Source organism: Phasianus colchicus, chromosome 4 (assembly GCF_987193195.1).
Source record: "Phasianus colchicus chromosome 4, bPhaCol1.hap1.1, whole genome shotgun sequence".
NCBI lineage: Eukaryota > Metazoa > Chordata > Aves > Galliformes > Phasianidae > Phasianus > Phasianus colchicus.
The window spans coordinates 31,275,249-31,298,041 of NC_143439.1; the positions used below are offsets into that span (position 1 = coordinate 31,275,249).

General features: G+C 39.8%; 1 protein-coding gene and 1 long non-coding RNA gene across 3 annotated transcripts in view; one reads left to right on the forward strand and one right to left on the reverse strand.

The window, feature by feature from the left end:
* SHROOM3 (shroom family member 3) overlaps positions 1-20,991 on the reverse strand; it is a 134,091-nt gene extending 113,100 nt beyond the window's left edge. The window contains exon 1 of one of the 2 annotated variants that reach the window (XM_090139079.1): positions 20,827-20,991. In XM_090139079.1, the coding sequence (XP_089995205.1) occupies positions 20,827-20,991 (165 nt within the window). The remainder of the gene's footprint in view (positions 1-20,826) is intronic. The other variant, XM_090139080.1, reaches the window with a different exon arrangement.
* Positions 502-3,791, forward strand: LOC149918157 (uncharacterized). Its single transcript, XR_016466020.1, has 3 exons — positions 502-565; positions 1,473-1,531; positions 3,201-3,791. It is a non-coding gene; the product is annotated as an uncharacterized LOC149918157 (long non-coding RNA).
* Positions 20,992-22,793: the final 1,802 nt, after the last annotated feature.

Here is a 22,793-nt window from a genome sequence, read left to right on the forward strand (position 1 = left end):
GATTGCATATACACAAACTCTGAGAGGAATGATTTAAATACAGAAGCTTACAAAATGCGAGAATTACATGGTAAAACTGCTCACTGTTATGTAAATATTAGCTGTAAGCAGAAGCAAGAGAATAAGAGTCTCTATAAATTATCTCATGCATACAGAATCAATACAGCAGAAAAGAGGACAGAGTTGAAAAATATTACCTATTTTGTTCTTTCAATGTCAAGAATGAAGAGTGAGTGAAACAGCAATAGCTGACAAGCATGAGCACTGACTTTTGTTTAATTGCTATTTTTTTTTATGTACACCAGAATCTCATCCCAATCCATAGCAGATCTTACAAAACGCTTTTGTCTTACAGCAGCTTCTTGTACTGTATAGACATCCTAGTCACAGGAGTCTTAAAACTTTCCGTTTTGGAACCACTTTTCCAGCCATGCAAATATCCATGCATTTGTTCAACCAGCTCCTTTTGTGATCCCCCTCTGATCTCATAAGGAAGCATGGAAGTGGTTGATCTCTAAGTAAATGTCAACCAACAGATAGTTCTGCTCTCTCACTTGGGATAACAGTAAGAACTGCTCCTTGCCAAACTTGCCTTTTTGAAGGAAAGGCACCTCTCGGAACAAAACTTGCGTGACTCTTTACTTGAGCAGCAAAAGATTCACTCAGCTGATTGACTAGATGAATTTAAAGTATCTGCAAATTCTTTCCGTCTGCCTCTTCCTTTTTGAAACATCAGTTCAGAGGTTGAATGCACTGCTGAGGCAGTATGTGAAATACTCTTGTAAGATGGTATCACTTCTGACTTTGCTTCCCTCCTGCTGAATATCTATCTCCATAAGCCAGCTTCCTGAGAACAAATATTTCAGGGTACCCCTCTTCAGTCTTGCTGCCAATCTTCCTCAGTGTGCAGAGCAAGGCAGGAAACTCACACTGCAACTATGAAAGTGAATTTTCCAAAGGACCTAGTTTGAAAAGACAGCTAGAAAATCATTCTCTCCCAAAATTTCTACTCAACATTATTCCTGAGCTTCATATCTAGTGCTGCCTAACAGGATTTCTATGCCATTCCTTTGTGAGAGAGCAATATGCCTAAAATAATTGGTTTTGTACATTAGGGACATATAATTCACTCCAAATAAATAAAGGTTGACAGAAAAACACAGGCCTATTTCTTAGCTGAAAACCTGGTGTCATTACAGTAGAATCAATGTGTTGATTTACATCTGCTAAAGCTCTGGCCTTTGGAAACCATTTCTGCATGGACTGTATTTGATTAATTTGATTAATCAGGAAGCCTTCATGGGAATTATGAAGGAGGCAAAAATGACCCAGGTTCTAAGAAAAAGGTCACATGGTTACTCAGCATAAAACTCTCGTGAGCACAAAGGAAAGACCATCATATTTTCTCTCCGTAAACAATAATGAATTCCACTTTACCCATACAATTCCTCTTTTTTTTTCTTTTTTCACAGGCATAATGATCCAGTGGGACTTTCACCACCTGTGAAGCAACCCATCATAAATGACAGTGGTACTCCATCATCTTCCTCGTTTCCAACCCTAACTGCTTTGCTCCAGTTCTCATCCCACCTTTCAGAGCAGAGACTGTTCATCTGGGGAAAGAATGATCTCAGAGTGCTGAATAAGTTCAAACTGTTACTGTTTAACCCAAAGAAGGAGTAAAGTAATTTAAATCCCATCCCAACGTGACACAGACTTTTTCCCAAGGGCTGGCATCTGCATCCTATGAAAGTTCCCCTCTTCATAGCTCCCAGTACTCCTTCTCTCATCACCAGCTAATTCAAAATATTAGGATTCAAAATATTTGGGAATAGCCCAAAAAAAGACAGGGGAGGCATGAAACAAAGGTGTATCAGACAGGGAAAGGGCCATTCCCCTGTTGCTGGGAGAGGAACAGTTCATATGAAAAAATGTTGTCATTTATTGCTATAGCACAAATTTGGGATATTGGCCAGTTCCAAAAGTCTGTCCTCAGATTACTTTGCCATTTCCCAGTTTCTCTAAGCAGATTATAACGCTCATCCATCACACTCAGATAGCAAGAACCAAATTCCATTTCAGTTACATCAGTGAGCAGCAGAAGAAATACTACTACTATTTCACAGAGTCTTTCCAGGACAATTCCATGAGCAGACTTCCAGCACTCTGATGGTTCATAATGTCCCTCATAGATGCACTCAACAGACCTTTAAAAGCCCATGTTGTGCAATTGTGCAAGGAGCAGCAATAGGCAGCAAATGCCTGGAAAGATCTAGAAAGGAATTAAGAGCTGAGGACAACAGGGTTAGGTTATCTGTAATTCCAATTTACAGCAAAACCTAGTATTCTATATGTAATGATGGTGGTTGGGTTAAAGGCTCTAAACACAGCCAGAATTAAGTAAGCATTTTGTTTCTAACTTGAATTGTAAAGACATATGCTGATAATTTGAATTCTCAGCCTGAAAACTGCATGCTGTCCCATAGCAGATTGCTCTGGTGTTCAGCAGTATTTTGCATCACAAAAATAATACTGTATAAACATAAAGTTATTGGAAAACCTGACCCAGTAATTTACACACCTTATTGCTTGCAGTCACTGCATATAGTCATTGTTAAAGATAGAAAGGTTGTTGTGGCAGACCTCGACCCTCAACAGCCTCGAGTTTCTGCCTGCCCCAAATCAAAAGTGACAGATGGAGTGAGAGGCAGCAAGAAGTGGATCCAGATTTTGAGGACAAGCTCCACAGGGCTTCTCCTCTTAAGCCTTACTGCTTCCCTCACTATCCAGGAATTAAACTGCATGGAAAATACAGTGAAAAAGGGATCACGTCTGTGATCTGATTTCACTTTCATTATTTGTTTATCTCCCTTCAGTTTCCATGCAGTTTTTGAAGTATCAATCACCACGTAGGAGAAATTTGAAAAGAACAATGGTTCCATGGTTAGTGAGTTTCAGTAATTCTGTCCATCTCACTTAAGTCCTTGGGGTGAGAAAGTTAAGTGGTACCATAAAGCTCAAGTGATTTCTCACAATTTCCTTAATATTTCATCTCTTTGTATTTTGCAGTTTGCCTTCTCCTTAGCTAATGTTTATTTTTCCAGAGAGCAGTTATTGTAGTAAACTGATATAGTACTATAAGTGTGAGAAATTAGATTTCACTGCATTCATCTCCTGTACTTAACGCTTCATCCATTCAGGAAGGCAATATGAACAAAGTGGACAAAAAAGAGTCAATAGCAGACCTGTTTTCTGCTTCAAGGATGGCACCTTGTTCCTAACACTATGAGGACAACCTCTCCGTAATCAGAAGGCTACTTAAAGCCCAGCAGCACTTCTGTCTAAACTAAGGAATGAGCAGTTATGAGAGGCAACGTGAACTGAAGGATGGTGTTAAGAGGCAAGAAGAGGTGACCAGCAGCCTACAAGAAAGTGACGTCAATGTAGCAATGCTGATTTACACCAGCTCAGGCCTGGCACAGCCTGTTCAACTCAGTCGAGTGAATAATTCTGTTGCCTTTGTTATGTGAATTATAGCCAAAGTAAATGAAAAGTTACCCGATGAAAAGGAAGTCTGAGCAGTTCTGCTTCACAAGTTCTTTTCCCCCTTTTTAGCACTATACTGATAACCATTCTCTTTTCACTCCCAGGCACCATTTCCGTTCACTGCCCCTCCTTGATGCTACTGAGCTTCTCTCACCAATGATCTTCTACAGAAGAAATAATTTTGCTCCCAGCACGTTTTCTCCAGTTGAAAAGCAGCCACATTTTCCTCTCATTTCAGTGGGAGCACCCTTTGGGCACCTCATTATCCTCTGGTGCTGTTTATGGTGCTTGGATACCAAGATATCCAAGAATATGATTCTTTTCTGTTTGCTCATCTTATCTCTACCCCTAAACACACTTTTCTCACCCACATGAGTAATGTTATAAAGATAATGAGATTTCTGAGATGAGAATAGGCTGGGTCTCATTTGTGTGTTCATAGAAATCTACTATCTGAAACTGTGGGAGAAAAATCTGGTTTTGCTTTTGCAGTTGTGAAGAGCAGATGATTCTCTATGGTTAATATAACTCTCTAAGGATATTTTATTTTCTAATCTTTTGGACTAATTTTTCTTCTTCTAAACTTTTTGTCTTGTTGTAGGAATAAATGTGTGATATCATGTTAGAAAAGCCAATAAATGGTTCAGGCTCTAGCTGGGAAGAAATGTGAATTCTCCTCTGGACAAGCTCTTCTCAAATGTGATTGTTTCCCCAGTGTCAAATTCCATGGATTTTAGAAGCTGAAGGGGAAACAAAATTTGACATGGTCAGAAACGTGTGCTTATAAAAACTTGTTATTATTGAATAGTTGGTGCATTCTTGGTGCACTCATGTGTAAACTGCACTTTGAAATAGCTGGCTGGCATCACCTCTGGGCCTCATTAGCACACACACACACAGCTCTCATAGATCTGGCTGCACTCCCATCCTCCTCTCAAATATCCCTCAGACTGTTCCCATGCTCCAACATAGGGAAGAGATGCAAGAGGCTACAGAGGAGCACACCAGCATCCTGTATACAGCAGCTGTCCTCAGTTAACCTTTGTGTTGCCCAAGTTGGTTAAATGCAATGACTCCTCAGCCAAGGCAAGCCCTGGGGAGGTAGGCAGTCAGCCCTTGAGGGTGACTGTTCACGTGCTGGTAATTACAACCAGCTCAGTAACTGAGAATAAGGTTCAGCAGAAACTCACATTCCACTTCTGCAGTCTGCTAGAGGATCTTGCTGAATGCCAGCATGCAGGTAGCTCCCAATCCTGTAACAATGCTTTGACAGCATGGCAAAAACCAGCAATGCTTACCAGCTGCCCAGTATGAAGTGCACAGTGCAGCCAAAGACAGCAATGTGGCTCAGGTGTGCATAGTGCAAAACTGACCAAAATATGGCAAAACATGTGGCAAGAGTCAGTATGGGTCCTCAGCTGTTTAATCTGCTATCTCAGCTGTGGAAAAATCTTTAAGAATAACTGTTTCATTTTCACAAGCTGCTCAGACAAGGCCTAACACTACTAAAACCTCTTTCCCTGGATTAGTGCTACAGTTAGATTTAGAGACAAATCTTAGCACTTATTTGGAATGCTATTTGAAATAGTTGAAATAACAAGGTTTTGGCAGTCAGGGCTGGAAGGTGAAGTGCTTATGTGCAGTGCACAAGGTCTCCTTCTTGGCCTCCTGTTTAGAGCTAAGTCTTTCATTATTTTTAAAACAAAAAGTTTCATTTCTTCAGTTTAAATTCAAATTTTATTATTTGCTTTGATTTAGAAGATGCTGAAGTCATTTCTGTGAATCAATAAAGATGTAAAGATGTTATTGAAATAAGGCATCTGGATCAACCGCAAGCGGTTCTTTTTAACATCCGATGACCTGAAATTCCATTTTTTCACTTAGCTTCAGTTATCAATAATAATTAGGAAAGAGAAATATCTTCCTCCTCTGTCTTTTCTGTAGATTTTTGGCACTGTAACTTACTGGCAGTACAGTATAGGGCTAGGATATTATTGGCAATGCAGTGCAGAAATATGATAGGTATTCTATCTAGCCAGCACTTCACAAACTGCCATGAAGCCCCTTTGGTGACTGTTTTACACATGAAATGGAGTGAGAACACAGTTGTTCTACAGTCTTGTGTTTGCATGATTGTTCCCAAGCATGCCTCGACAATGCCACACTGTTTACAGCATATAGATAGAATAATAAAAGTATTCCAAATAACTTGGTAAAATAATCATCTCCTGCGCTATCACTGAGTCTCCGAACAGGAGCTTGGTGCATGGATCTTGGCCAGCAGGTGTTTCATTGCAAACATGCCTGAGGATTAGAGGAGGTGACACTGACTGCTTGACATGAAATGAGTCATTTCCAGTCCTGGCCTTGCAATGTGTACATCAAACAGAGAGGATAATGCGTACCAGTGCAGAATGTTTTTTCTAAGCAGCTTAAAGTGTACACATCCAAAATGTTAATCTGTAAATATTTACCCTGTGAATATTTTTATATACCAGTAACATCTGTTCATGAGGCAATTACTCACATGGAGACATCTTTTCAAATAACAAGCCGCTTGGAAGAGCCCGGACTGTTTCTTTTAGAATCGCTGGTAAATGAAATATATTAAAAGTTATTTTCTCCTTAAATATGAGCGATGCCTCACAAATGTAACTTCACAAGTGCAAAAATATCAAAAGATTCATTCACCTGTATCTCTGATCTGCTGACTGACCCCTGTTTGATTCACATTACTGCACGGGCTACAGTGGATAAAGGGGATCATAAAACATTTTTTGTTATCCACTGTAAAGCTGTGTCAGTAGCCAAGGATGAAATCAATCAGTATTTCTTGCAAGCAGAAAAATGACACTTAGGAAAAAAAAGTTCTTTGTATGAAATCAGGAAGCAGTAACCTGCAATCCTGAATGCCTTTGTGTTTTAAGGTCCTCCTGCTGACACCTCTCACACTGCAATAATGCTAGCAATGTTGCATAACAAAACCAACTCTACATTTGTCATCCAGTATTGATTTTCTGACTGCCACTCCCTTAATTTAATACAGTCTTTGGCAACAGGGTATGTGTCTTATCAGTAGCCAATGCCTCATTGCTCATTACAGCCTCACAGTGATGCTGTGCTTAGAGGAGACGTGGCAAGCTGTAAGAGGAGCAGAAAGCAGGCATGAGCACAAAATGCACTGTGCCAGCTCTTGATGTGTTCAGAACATGCTGATCTGAGACACACTTCCTTTAGTTCACGTCCCAGTAAGCACTATTGTCAGCTCAATCTATACTGCACAGGTTGATTCCCAGCCATCACTGTTGCTCCTATACTCCACACAGGTTTTTTGTTATTGTTGTTGTTTTAGTGTAAGCATACAAACTGGTGGATATCTTTACATTCCTGGATAAAAGATGTACTTCAAGCATCACAACTGCAATAGCAATTTGAAATGTGCTGGAATAATATCCAGGAATGCTGCCACATTCACTCCTTCCTAGCAATTCTACTCACTACCTACACTTTCCCAGAAGCTCAATAGGTGCCTTGCACTTCTAAATGGGTCATGAATGAGGACCACTGCAAGTTCCGCTCATTTTCACTAAAAGACAAAATGTCAAAAAAAGCCACCAAGACAGGCTGTATGAAGTGCAAATTCATCCACATTCAACCAGAGCTTTTGTTTGAAAGTCACATTATAACAAGAGCAGGGCATCATAGTTAGCAAGTACTAACATTGCTGTAATGTGATTCTGAGTGGCAAGAACAAGGCTGCTTCCATATTCAGGTTAAATGCAATAAATTGTGCTGATCTCTGAAAGGCAGGGCTGAAAGGTTACTTTGAGAGGGTCGAACCATTTAACTTTGACATTTTTATAGCAGAATATTTCACTTTTCAGTTGTTATTTTCATGTCAAAGTTCAGCTTCATTTGTTTTAAAGGGTCAGGCAAAACTTTTGAGTTCAAACATTGATTTTTTTTTCTTTGCTTTTTGTTTTCCCATAATTTTGGTTCAGGACACATAAGAACTAGTCTTTACATAAGGGTCACCTTATAAAACCAAGATTTTACAGTTCTATGCTCTCTAAGTTTTAAATGTAGTACAGAATATTTTTCACCCTACGGTTAACATACTGTGACTAAATAAAAACAGTAAATCCATAATACTATCTTCTCCAAATGTATCTCCTCCTACACTCTCTCTCAACCAAGCAACACACAAAATAAAAAAGGAATTTCAAAACCCAGAGACCAGCAGAATTTCTCCTCTGGTCCCTTCCTGACCAGGCTCTTCGAGTTTCCAGCATTTTTCTTTCTGGCTGCTGTTGGTTTTGGCAAAAGCAGTAATACCACTAAGAACTTAGACCCGCTGGTCTATTTCAAAACTGATTTAGCTAACTTAAACCAGCAAAAAAAAAAAACACTTAGCTCTTTGTCAGCTGGAATTTCCACTAATGCCTAAGGGATAGAGGAAATCAGAGAGCACACTACAACCCAGCAGGAAGTACTTTTGACCATGATTAATCCATCTTTTAACAGTCCAACAGAATTTTTGCAGACCGTTGGAAGAGCTCCATTATTACACTCCAGGCCATATTTTGCTTTGAAAACCTTATTACATAACAGAAGCTTTAATGAATTCAGAGGAAAATAAGAAAAGATGTATTACCCTAAAGATTCGGAGAACGGGGAGAAAAAAGTTAAGAAAGGCACATGGCTTGCCTTTCAATCCATGTGATTATGTTGTGATAATGCCTTCTACAGACCTGTCCATCACTTGTGGGCTCAGGTCAGAGAAGCTCTCTGACCCGACCAGCTGGGTGACACAGGCCAAACAATGATGAATGCAGCTTCAGTTGATCTTGCCAGAAGGATCTCAGAGTTGCCTGTTGAGCAGCTATGAGACAACCACACTTTCCTTTTGTCCATCTTCCCTTTTTTTTTCTTTTTTTCTTTTTTTTTTTTCTGGATGGGGAGTTTGTGGGAATACATGCAGAGATTAAGAAGGCATAGACTCATGTGCGCAGAGGTGTCTTTCTAACTTTAGCTTCTTGGGCCTCCTTACCTTATCACCTTTTAGAATGGATATTCATTCCCACCTTGTATTACTTTTAATACCTACCCTGGTACAATAAACTTGTCTTGCAAATTTCTAGGCACTCCTGCTGAGGATGCTCAATGATAGCCCGGCTGTAGGGAGCCTTGCTACACTGGCACTCAGATTCAACTGCCATTGGGTTCACCTGTGTGCTTCAGGCCATCTGTGAATACTGCAGCCACAAGCATAATGGAAGATAACGGCTTTATTAGACAGGGCAAGCTAGTGCCACCATTTTCAACTTACCCTAACTAAAAGCAGACAGACTCACTCTTGAGTACTGAAGACCCAGCAACTATCTAAAGACATTTGGCTAATATTCAGTCTGGTCTACAAAAGGTCACAAAAAGTACAAGGGTAGACTACAACACCCTGGGAATTATAAAGATGACTTAAAACTGAGATGACCGTTGCATGGGATAGCCCACTTAACTAGCTCCAGTCAGATTCTCTCACCATTAAAATGTCTGAAGCATATTAAACAAGCAAGGAATTTTTTATGTAGTCCTTTCCTCTAACTCTCACATCTCAGTTTTTTGCACTAGCTTGCTCTCTCACTAATAAACTCCGATTTAAGAGAAGAATGTAATTGTTCTGCAGAGATACCCTCCAAATCCAGTTATGCATTACCTTTCAGTTCTATAGAATCATGGAATCATAGAATCATTAAAGTCGAAAAAGACCTCTAAGATCATCTAATCCAACTGTCCACCTACCACAATAATGCCCACTAAAACACATCAAAACAACAAGAGAGCTATTTTACGAGGTATATTCTGACCAAGCTCCAAAGTGTCATTGTTTTACATCCTGGCACTGTGTGATGAGAAACTATTAACAAACAGGCACACATACACAAATATATATACAGAAATAAATACAGGCATTTCACTGAGTGCTGCCATCTGCAACCAAAACATCTTACAACAACCATTCACCACCTTACCTGCTCTAGAGGAAGGAAAAACAAGAAGATGGCACTGCAGCTGGTATGCAAGTTATTCTAACTAGAATTTGGTTCGTGGGATTACAAATTTGTTCTAGTAAAACCTGACACTGACTGACATTCTGTTATATTTCATCGCCAAAAGCCAGAGTGTCTCACAGAGCAGTGTTATCACACCCTCTCCATCTCAGACTCTGATGGGTCAGTGGAGGGAACAGGAATACACACTGAACCACTTTGTGTCGTTTCTTGTTGCTTTTCAAAGACTCCCATCCAAGGACTGACACAGTCCAGCCCGTTAAGCTAATGAGAGCTGACAAGATCACAGCTCAAGAACAATAAAAGATATAGAACAATAGGTGCTCACCATGCTCACCCTGGTTCTCTTCAGCTCCAGCCAGTAGAGGAACCTTTTGTTTAAGCAGCCGATGAGATACGCAAGAAGATGTAGAGATGCAGAGCTACTCAAGCGCACTTACTTTTGTTTCTGCTTACTCCTTTCTCCTCACTCCCAACTCCACTGATGTGCTCGTGGCTCACTCTCTATCAATCTCTATTAAACATCAATATAAGCTACAAAAAGATAATGTAATTGGTGAACAGGGAAACCTAAACACAGTTCATTGTTAGCATTTGATGATCGATTAAATAAAAGCTAGTATTCAGAAAAACTCATGTTAAAATTCTCTCAAATATTTTTTTTCTGTATACTGTTAGCCTTTTCTTCTTAGGAAGCCATTATACATACAAGTTTCTCAGCTCATACAGGAGCACAGTCTCCCCACATTCTTGCTGCTCTTCAACACCAGCCATTGGGACACAGAGACTGAAGCATTTCCAGGCTTTTTGTTTATAGCGTGCTACCCCAAAGGACTAGGCTGCATCTAACCCTTTGTCTGTATGTAGGTCAGGAAAGGAAGTCAGATTGCAGCCGACTCTCCAGCTTTGATGACAACTCTGTAGAAAAAACAAAGCTATGATATGGTTTTATGTGGGGGAAGAGCAATTTTTAGGTCCACTTCATACTGATAAATGGGGACATAGGTGTTGTTCGATGGGCTACATTAGAGAATTAGAGTCAGACTTGGGAAGAAGTGCAATGACTCCTTTTCCTAAAACAGAAGGAAATGTCAATAAATTGCAAGTATGAAGTTGCCAGACAAGCAGTACTGCAGAGGTGTACTACTCTCACTGTCCCTTGTACAACGGTACAGAGTGTGCCCTAGGTCCCTTGGCCAAACCCAATTGCCACTGACAGATAGGCCAAACTCAATCGCAGGAGAAAAAAAAACAGCTGCTCTGTAGTTCTGGAGAGGGCTAGGCAAGGATACCCCCCTGTCTCTGTGGCTGACTTTCTGGGCTGACAAAAAGGGTGAGCTGCCCCTGATGAAGCTGTGATGGAAACTTAATCCCCTGCAACAATAGCCCACTGCTAGGAAGCATCCCCAGGTCCAGGCATAAGGGAAAGAGGGAACTCTTTCCAAGGGCATTAGCTTCTACAGCAGTCTTTTCCCTCTCACCCACCTCCTTCCCAGCTTAGCTAATTTGGCATTAGTTTGCATGGGCTGTTTGCAGAGGCGTAACAACAGAAGTCTACTTGGAAAGCCTGCAGAAACCTTTTAGCTTGAAATCAGAAATGTGCAGAGTTCCCAGAAGAACAAAAATGTTTGAACTTGCCTCCCCAAAAGTGCTGTACTCATTGACTTGTAAGCAGGGGGAACAGTAGTAGTAATTTAACTTAGGGAAGAGTGCCAACAACTTATTTAATTGCAAAGTTTGTGCCAACAACACCACAATACAACTATTAATACAAGTCTACTGTACAAGACTAATTCTTCTAACCTTTTGCTGTTGCCTTATAGTCAGGTCAGTGGCTGCATCCTTTCTGTGCTGACACTATTCAGTCAATGCTGGCAGCTGCTTTTAGGCTAACATGAAGTGAAGCAGGGCAGGAGGGAGAATGAGGGATCATTGATAAAATGAAGATCTCTCCCCATGACCCCAGCCCTCTGTGTCCAAATATTTCTCACTTCTTTCTCTGTTACAGCTCTCTCTCTTGAAACTCGAAATGTGTTCTGCCATATATCTGCTCCTGGAAAACAGCCAGATCTTTTGGTCTGAATTCCATCAGCTCATTCCCCAGTTTCTATGAGACTGAATCTGAGAAATGTGGCTCTCTCAGTTCACTGACAAGTTAGGTCATCGAACAACAAATGAAAATCTGAGGCCTGACATAAGGGAAAAATCCACTTTTCTAAATTTAAATAATGCTTACTTTAAAAAAAAACAAAAACAAAAACAAAAACATAATAAGAATATATCCAGCACTAGCACAATTTTTCAAGGATGTGAATATTCTGACAATTATGTGCTATTTTAAATATCTCCATATCAAACAAAAAATAACACAGACTCCAAGCAAAATAATTACTAAGGCTGCAAATTCACTGATGCTTTGCAGACTCACTAACCCTTGTCTCATCCTTACTCATTGCTGCATTTATATTCTTTCATATTTGCATCTAGGCTGTCACAACTATAAGTTCTGAACCTCCTGCAATAGATATTTTTTTTTAACATGCTCATAAACAGCACAAAGTGACTCTAGTTTTCAGCTGTCATCTGTTGATATTGTCATGGTAGAAAAGGGGATTATAACCTGAATAGAAAATCAAGAAAAATACTTCTCTATGACTACAGTTACTTCTCTATGACTACAGTTAACGTTCCTTATAATGAAGTCAGTATTACTCTACAGGCATTAGAAAATTTTCTGCAACATGCAGTGGACTGGATGCTCTTTCAGTTCTTCCAAAAAAAACATTTCTTGCCACAACACATCATCTTCAGGGATCCTGGAGACATTTCTGGCCTCCTTCTGCCCCACAAAACTGTTTCCATTTTGCACTTTGAAATGAAACCGTTTGCCATTTCTTAAACAAGTATTTCAGTTTTACCTTTATCTGTTTTATAGGAAATAATATTCTGCATTTATCTATGCCTCTAAAACCACAAGTCACAAAAAAACTCTTATAAATAATTGCAAATGTGAAGATTTGACATATTTTCAAAAAGTTGCCTTCACCAGAAAGGCAAAAAACCTCTAATTGCTAATAAAATACGACCCTACCAACAACATAAAAAAAAAAGTCTGAAAAATTCAATATCCTAAATTGCACATTTACAATTCAAGTCACATTCAGAAAATAAGGCAGTGTTCATAATGACTATGGAATAGCAGTATCTCTTTTATCTCTGTTGCCTGGTATTTAAAACATTGTAACTGCTGAGATGGACAGGACAAAACTGCTTACTGCATCATTGTAGAATGTGTGACTGAAACCCTGTAGAACATGGAGCTATGACATTTGTCAGCTAAACTTCTCATTCACCCATACATCGGAAAATCCCCATTCTTGAGTGAGAATAGAGAGTGGCTTTCAGGCTGGCAGATTATCTGGAGGGGTCTGTGGGAACTGCAAAACATTGCACCTGCCTGAAAAATGGCACCAACTCAGCACAAGATGTTTCCAGAGGGGAAAGTTAGTATATGGGAGGAATGCACATAAATCCTGTTATTTCTTAATGGGATTTGGGAGCTTATTTCTCACCCTGCACTTTGAAATGTATCCCACTGCCTATTCTATTAATGAATTTAAGCACAGTGATTTTCTTATCAGCAGGAATCATTCATCACTGAGGTTTGAAGGGTTTTTTTTTTTTTGATGGGATTTTTTAATGCAAGTGTGAAAAATTAGTATTATGCTTGAATACCAGCTAGGATGTTAACAAGCTGTGTCCTGGATAAGCTGGCCTTGTCTGTTCCTGTTGTCCTTTTCCTGATTTCAATTGACCAAGAACACTAGCACCATTTATTTATTTATTTTAAGTTCATGGCAAAGTAGCAAGACCTGTGGAAACAGATTTAGGCAGTGCCTAAATATGGAACTCTACTTCCAGCTCAGCCACATGAATTGAATGAGCCCTACACTAGCCTTTTATTACGTGAAACAAATTTACATTAGGAAGGTGTTTTTCTCACTGTAACACTGGGAGCACAATACACAGTCACAGACCGTATTTAACAACTTCTGTGTCTCTTTAAAGAGCTGGGGTTCTGGCAAATCCATCTGAACTACACAGATCTAGACTTTAAAAACAAGGATCTGGTTAAATGAATTAAGGGTTTTAAGTGGACCAATGAAGGAGACAGGAATCATTTGGATGAGACAGATATGGTAGCTGGTAGCCTATGTGTAAAGCAGATATTCCTTGTTCTACACATAATGGCAGGTGTGGGTCAGACAAGAAAAGAAAGCTTTCCCTAGGCAGCACCAGAAATACAGCCCAAAGCTGCAGGCTTCCTCCTATGCCTTGAGCTCCCAAGAAGCAAGAGAAAGGCTGAGTGTAGTGGAGTCTTCCACAAGCAAGCAGTTCTTCTGCACAGTCTGCAGAAGTGATTTAAAGAGTGCATTCTCTGCTTCTCATTCTAGGATCAGTGTAAACCTTAACTATGATTACACCTGCTACAGCCAAGTGAACAGGGATACATGGCATTTTTTCTAACTAATCTCTTTCACATAAGCTAAAGTCACTGCAGGATTTATGAAGGCTCTGTTTACTGATTCAAAGGATTACATGTTGTTTTTAATCACACATGATTCCTCTGACCAGGAACCTGAGAATAAAATATTTTTATTTTATTTTAAATATCTATTAAACCTTTTTGTTACTTTGAAGGATTGTGCCAGGGGAGGTTCAGGTTGGTATTAGGAACAAATTCTTCTCAGAGAGAGTGGCAATGTGGCAATGAATTGGAACAGGCTGCCCAGGGAGGTGGTGGAATCACCATCATGGAATTATAGAATTGCTGAGTTAGAACGAACCTCGAGAGATCATCAAATCCAGCCCTCCTGCTAAAGTAGATACCCTACAGTAGGTCACACAGGTAGGCATACAGGCAGGTCTTGAATATCTCCATAGAAGGAGACTTCACAACCTCTCTGGGCAGCCTGTTCCAGTGCTCCATCACCCTTACTGTAAAGAAGTTAATCCACATGTTTATATGGAATAACTCCTTCTCCTATTGCTACACACCACTGAGAGACCACATACCTGGTCTCTCAAAGGCCTGTCCAAGATCATAATACCCAAAACCTCGATCCTGACACGCTATGCCCTCAGCTGGTAATCTACCTGACCTATTCTCCTTCTTTCTGGGTCCCAGCCAACCATGTGGCACTAAGGGATATAGTTAGTGAGCATGGTGACGATGGGACAACAGCTGGACTAGATGATCTCAGTGGTCTTTTCCAACCTTAATGATTCTGTGATTCTATGATTATACTACATATGGTTTTCTGCAATTCATATTGTTGCAGTGCAGTGCAATAATGCAAACCTAATCTTTCAGACAACATATCTCTATGGATTCAGACTGAAATTTTGCTGTTTGGTTTGATCTCTGGTAAGGAAGTAACTATAAAGCATGACAGGCCAGGTCAGGACAGACTTCCATCAGTCCCCTTCTTCTTAGCATGGAGGTATGACTCTTTTCAAGGGCAATTTTCTTCCACATGCACATTCACAAAAGCCATGTCACTGAGTTGTCTGTGAATCTCAGAATTCATCTTTGCTGATCTTTGTTAATAAAGACAAACAAGGTATTCCCAAAAGATGGGGTCATCATGGTAAATAAGAGACCAGCTGACACTACTCCTATCTTCAATCTGAAAAGCTCCTACTGCCTTTACTAGCAGCAGCACTAAGCAAGGTACCACTTACATCAGTCAGCCAGTTTGTCTGTAGTTGCTAATTCAGTGCTGTGGAAGTGAACAGAAGTCTTTTTGTGTTAGAGAACGATTGGCAGCCTAATGGAGGGAGCTAACAATAGAAGCCTTTTCATCAAGCAATTCCCTAGCTTTAAGAAGAGGTAGGCAATCCTGTCCCATGTGCTGGCATCAGCAGTCTTTTGTGAGGCCCTAATCTCAGCCCTGAAAAACAAGGAAGAGTAGTGAAGAACTGCCCCTCTACTTTCTGGAAAATTACAGCATCAGTTCTCTTCTCCTCTGAAAGTGGAGGTCCACTGCCACCACATTTCTGTGTCACCTGGGATCAGGCACCTGCCTCATCTATTACCAGTCTAACAACAAATGTCAGACATGCAGGTAGATGATGTTGCACAATGAACCCCTCTGCTCATCAGCAGGCAAGAACACCTTTACTCCAATGCAAAATATAAAGGCTGATCTGGGAAGGGCAGGGAGAAGGGAATCTGGAAGAAATTGCTTCTGTCCAAACTGATTTAGTCCTTAACCTTTTTACTACAACTCTGTTAGGACATCAGTCAGTGCAGGCCCGTGGTGCTTTTTGCTCAGAGGATCACCCTTCTGCCCGCCTCTGGACTGAGACCAAGCACAAGCAACAACTTTGTGTTTTAGCCCTAGACAAATCACAGCCCACTTATTGCTTTCCCCTGGGAAAATGAAAAGGAACAACAAGCACACTACTCTGCCATGCTCTGTCAACTGATGTAGTTAAATACCAAAAGATCAGCACACAGATGATTCTTACATACCAATCTTGTTCTGTTCTTATACACAAAAAACAGTTCTGAGGACTTGACATATTATACATGACATCCATACCTGTGTCTCTAAATGCATGAATAGAGCTGAAAGCACTCTGCAAGAAGGCATGAGTGTAATAAGGTGTTTATGGCTTTGAAACGAATCCATTCATCAACACACAGTATATAGAAATACAAAAAGCGATAAAGAGAATTTTTCAACATCAACAGCACAGAGGGCCTAAGCTATTCTAGGGTATTCATAAGAAAAATGAAGTCTTTGTCTATCCAAACAAGAATGAGTATGGAAACTTTCAAACAAACAAACGAACAAATAAAATCACAGAGGAAGTCACAGCACCTCTGGCTCCAATTCATGTCCTCGTGCCTATCTCAAATCTGCCAATTTCAAATAAGTCCCATTAATGTGAGCATCACCTATCCATCTTCTTGGTGCTCGCAGCCCTACAGAAAGGCTAACCATTTCTAAACTGACAATTGTTACACAGAGGGATGAGGAACGGGTGAAAAGGAACTGCCTGTCAGTTGTGAGACTATTTCATTTTGCCTGTAGGGGCTATGGGCATTTGCATGGGGAAAGCAGTTGGCTCACAGGACTACCTTAATGGGAAAGTGCTACAGAGTTTGGAGTCAGACCAGAAGCAGAGATAAGTGTCCATCCACAGGCCAGATAAAATCCAGGATGGTCTTTTGGATTTTGTCTTGTCAAGATTGGTGGAATGATTCTCATCAGTTGTCACTAAATGCTCTCTGAGTTCACTGAAGAAAGCATTGTGAACAAGGCATCACAATCAAAACTACTACAGGATATGTACTCAGGTGGCAGTGTGGTGGACAGCCTGATCCAGCTGTAGCAAGCACTGATTGCTGGAGGGCAGTAACTGGCAGAAGACCAGAGCACACCATAAGTTGTGCCAGGCTTTTAACAAGGTCTTATAACAAGGAATTGGGGACTCTTTCTCAAGCCCTGTTCCAAGCTATTCCTATCGTTATTAAACTTTTATTTCTTCCTATATCCCTGCTGAGAGAGAAAACCTCAGAGTTTGTGTCATACTTCCAGCCTGAGTCCCTGTAAATGACCTATCCTTTTGAGTTCAGGGAACTGATGAATACAGCACAGTGTAAAGCATTCCAAGATATTTGCTATTTGAGAGAGAATGCCTTAGGTGTTTCATAGTAAGAGAAATAACTCTTGTTCAATCATCAATATGGAGTTCAAAATAGAAGTGCATTCTTACCTGAAAAACCCTCAGAGCAAACAGAGAGGCAATAAACATTCTGTTCCCAGTTCGCCTTTGGTGCCTGGAACAGTCAGTGCTTTCATATTTGAAATATTGCTTTCACAGCTAAAAATGAACCAAAACAGTAATACACAAATGGAAATCTGGGTATGCACATGGTTTAAATTCCACAAAGCTTATTTCTGAGGATCTGTCACAAGCCCGTGCTTAGATGGCACATCAGGAACACTACACACAATCCTAAATTCCTGTGGTCCAACTGGCAGTTCCAGAAGACAAAGGAAACTTGCTTAGGCTCCCAAGAAACTAAGTGCTGCTCTAGGCCAGTCAACACCCTGAATTTCCATTTTGCTGACATAGTGTTAGCATTTCCAAATTTCTTTTTCTGAAAATGAGTATGCTCTTTTAGATGTCCTATACAGCCAGAATCATAAAATAATACCATTAAGCAGCTTTCATGTGAAGAACTGTATATAGTTAGTTGAGAAACAAGATAGAAATAAAGTAGACTAGTGGGAATGTCAAAGTGTTTTCCTAAACGGAGAGGGGAAATGTGGGTCAGATGTAAAAAGAGAAAAATTGTTTATGGTCCATCCTCCACCTAAAACAAAACAGACTGTGAAAAGACCTGTGCTGAAGACTTTTAATAAGCCGTGGTCAAACTGCTTCAGTATAGTCTTATGTTTCCATAGGCAAAAAAGAAGAGTTAGTATATAAAGGTCATCTGTTTTAACTACCTAAATTTATGTTAGCTGCACAACCAACATTTCCAGCAAGTTGATTTAGACTTGGTTCCGTGATGCGCTGAGCATTGTGCCTGATTCAGCAAAGCATTTACTAGTGTGTTTGACTCTGTGTGCTATCTGTGGACTCAACTACATACAGTCAGGCTGTCTTACTGCACAGGAGCACTGCAGTGCATCTATACAGCAAGATGCCTTTTGCTGAGAAGTTGTAACAACCTTGCTATTGGTGCAAGGAACTGCCAAAACTATGGTAGACAGATCTCAAAAACACCACCTTCAACCAGCTCAAAATGTAGGTGAGATTTTTGCTATAATTGTGAGTCCCAAAGAACACCAGTTCCTGATGACTACAAATAACTATCATATTTGAACAGACTTGCTGTCTTGTCCTGTAGTCTGTAATGTTGATGTTGCACACTGATTTAAGTCAAGCTACAAGCTGTCATAGGTACCAATTTCAATATTTACTGAAAGCTACTTTTTTATTTACACTGAAGCCATTTAACACGACTTCGTCAATGCAAACAGACCTTGAAGCGGATGTAAATATGATTTATTTGCCAGAACAGACTGGGAAGTTGAAAGAAAAAAATCCCTACCTTAATTTTGAATAATCAGGAATGAAAATCTGATATCCATACTTCTTATATTTACAGATAACATTGTTTAGAAAAGTTGTACCTGCATGAGCAGTGCAAGTGCTCTTGTGTAAGTACAGGAGGGTTTGGCCTGTAACATGGTTCAAGTGATTATTTCCCACAGTTCCTCACTACTCTACAGTATAATTAGGATAATACTGAATTAGCTACATTACTAATACACAATTCATTCTAAAGAGTGCACAGTGAATTCCCACACAAGAATTCAAACATAAGAAGAAATGAGTTTCTCAGATGAAATTGGAAACTTGAAAGCAGCTGTAGGTGCTGCACAGAATCCAGAAAGCACATCTTTGTCTTGCAAACTGTTCTCCAGCTCAGTGTCCTTAACACTAAGCAGAGCAAACTGCTCACACTGACAGCACAAACTTTACACAAGCTCCAAGATTTTTTAAAAAACGCACATTTTTGCAGTTTCACAGAATGCACAAGCTCCCAGTGGCACTATACACACTCCAGGCATGTTTGACATTAAGGGGCCTTGTTGTTGTGGAAACCAAATCCCATAGATTAATTAATGTTCAGCATCCAGAGCCATCCCTCTTCCTCTCTGCCTCCCTGTCCCCAATTAAAAACAAAACAAAACAAAACAAAAACAACAACAACAACAACAACAAAACCAGTACAGGGGGTAGAGCTTTTTATGTCATAGAAGAATGTCAAAGCAAAACGAAACTCTCAGTTTTCTCACAAATGTAGATCACAACCAATATGTAAAGAATAAATGTGAAGTGCTAGTCCCTTAATGTTTATGAAATGAAAAATATGAGACTAGTTTTAGATTCTGTGGCAATGTCAAACTATACCCAATAAAGTAATGCAAGAAAGAGAGTTCAGTGAAATCTCTAAAATCCCTTTATGATTAAATAACGTTTATTGAAGTCTTCCTTTTCATTTTCAACATGCAGATGCACAAACTGCTAGCAGTTTCTTTCAGGTGAACTATTCAAGCGACTGGCATTTTCATATGAATATCTGCACAATTCAAATTGCAGAATTTGAACAAAATTGATTTAGCATTGATTTAGTTTTCTTTTAGTTGACATTAGTTCTGATCATTTACATCCCATGCATGCGTCCCAGTTTATATGAAGAAATGAGATTAGGTGACAGTACACAGGCATGTAGTGGCTCACAACATAAATGCATACTATAAAGAAGCAGAATGCACTGGACAGAGAGGTAACATAAAGGAGAAAAATGACTAGAGCTACCACAGGTAACATTTCAGAATTACCCAATTCACATTTTCAAAACAGTTTTAGGGCAACAGGTTAGAAATACTTCAAATATTCACAGATTCAATTGATGCTTTTGAAAATCCACTGTCATAAAGATCTGCATTTTCAGGTAGCCAGGTTCTTTTAAAAGCCTGGTTCTGATGAGAATGAGGAACTCTTTCTCTTGTCTGTTTCTCAAAATAATTTTGTCAGCTAGAATACAAATCTAGAGGGTATACAATACTGAGAAGATCTTTAACAAGCAGAGAGTATATAGTGTGAGTGAACTGCTAACATAACATACATGTAAACCAAATAGGAATAAGCATTTATTATTCTTTTGTTTTCCACACAAATTTCTAATTAGCAGGTGCTGCATCACATGATATAAAGCACTTTTTCTCTCTTCATAAGAGATTATGGATTACTGAACATGCTCAGATATGCTGTTTTCATGATACAAGACAACTGAATCATCTCACAAAAAAAGAAAGCTCTTTCTCCAATTCATAAAGAGACTTCAATGAAATAAACAGAGATAATTTCTAAAAGTAAAAATATTTCCTGTGGGACAAAAACTGTACTTTGATAATTAAGCAGTGGTGAGAACTCTCATGTATTGCTCAAACAGCTACTGAGCAAACCTGGTAACTTCAATAGGATCTCAACAGTTTTCAAAATCAAGCCAAAAATACAGTGCCAAATGTAACATTTCAGTGTTAGTTTACAACTCTTGCCCTTTAAATCTGGCACAACTCCTAATTTGTTTGCATTGCATTTAAAATAGAAAAAATACCTTTGAGATGATTAATGGCTCCCCGCTCTCCAGTCCACCTTTCAGTGTGAATCCCCATGGAGCGCCTCCTTGCAGCAGTGCCTCCAGGTAGATATATCTTCCTCTATGGGTTATGCTGCTCTCTGAAGATGATAGGCTGGTGTTAATATTGTCCAACATCCTCATCTATTCTATCACATACTCAGTCAGACATAAAAGTGACTCTGGCAATCACAGAATAGTAAAGCAGCAAATTAAACTCCCCAGAAGCCCACCACGAGTCATCCCTAAACATGTGAAACAAGAAGCATCTGTGATGGAAAATTTTTCTTCAAAGCTGGAGTCCAAGGTGATGGGTTAAAAAATGCTTCCCACCAGCAATTCTGAATGCTGTTTCTCCTTTGGAACTACCGCTTTTTACTGCTGTTTCAGCACTGCGCTTTGCCCATTTCCAGGTATTCTGAGCATGACAGTTTTGTAAAGATTTCTCTTCCTGCCCTCGGTCTATCAAATTTAAGTTTTTCAGTATGTGGGCAACAAAAGAAAAATAAAGCTTACACATTTAAAAGCCATTGGCCAGCAAATTGCCAAAATCCAAACGAATGCTTCATTTGTGATTGATTATCAGTCTTTTCTTCTTTTCTGCGTGCCATTTACCATTACAATGGCCTTTTTGCCTCAGCCCACTGCATTAAAAGAATGGAAGCGTCTTCTCCTCTCACGCTCTGTTACATTGTCCGCTTACTACACAATTCTCTGACTTGTCAAAAAAAAAAAAAAAAAAAAGCGCTTGGGGAACATAAGAGAAAAAATCCATTCCAAAAACTATTTTGAGGGATTTCAAATGTGAAATAACTCCACATTTATTAGAATAAAAAGAAGCAAAAAGTCTATCAGTAAAACAGGAAAAATAGGTGAAATTAATCCTTTGGGAAATACGTTAAGACGATAGCTGAGCTCTTTTCATTCTCTGTGCTCTCTCCGATGATCTGCCAAAGCTACTGCAGCTACTGCTGCTATGAGAGAGGGCGAGGAAGTGAGCGAGAGAGATGGATTAAGGCAAGAAAAGCAGTGCTGCCCAATCGTGCACATCAAGCATGCAACACTAAAATGCAGTGTGCAAAAGCTGAGGCTCACCCTTTTGTATGCCTCCAAAACCCACATCCTTCTGTTGTACTTGTGAAGGAATTGTAACAATGCAAACTGCCAGCTGCTGAAAACACAACAGACCTGTTCCAAATCAGCACAGTAGAGCAGTACTAAAAATTTCACTCTCACAAAGTGTTCTTCTTCCACATGATACCCACTGACTTCACCAAACATGTCCCCTCCTTCAAACACTACACTGTCACTGAGTGAACACAAGAAATCTGTGCTTTCCCCATATGTTGAACAAGAATCAGCAGTGAGAAGTTTGGATATTTTTATGAATGTAGGCAGTCACCACTGACTATGCAGAGTTCAGGATTTTGAGTGCATCTATTATTTTATCTGTCCATGTAGGCTATCTGGCATTTATCTCATTGCTTTAGCAGGCGTTGACTTTACTCCCAAAATACATCACTAGAGGTGCTCACAAAAACTTGCATTTTATATCTGTTCTTGAACAGGATGATGAAGAGGGCAGCCCTCAGACCACCCTCTTTCCTGCTTGTGTAGCTGAATAAACAGACATCAGCCTGTGCCTGTAAGGTGCCTGCACTTTTGATCTCACAGCACCTGGGATGTGCATCATTTCTCCTCCCAGCTTTGAAAGCAGTGAAGACTTTATGTTAACAAACCTATAATGAACTCTGCTGCGCTCAGATCCTGGCTGTGGGGGAAAGCTTAGAGCTGCAAATCTCAAACAAGAAATCTATTTACATTTGTTCATGCCCTTCATGCTGCCGCATTCCCATTCCCTTTAAGATGTCACAGTTGCCCCACAGCCTTTTATTTGTCCTCTTTATCCCAGCTCTCATCCCTGATAATCAAGAGAAGGAATAAAG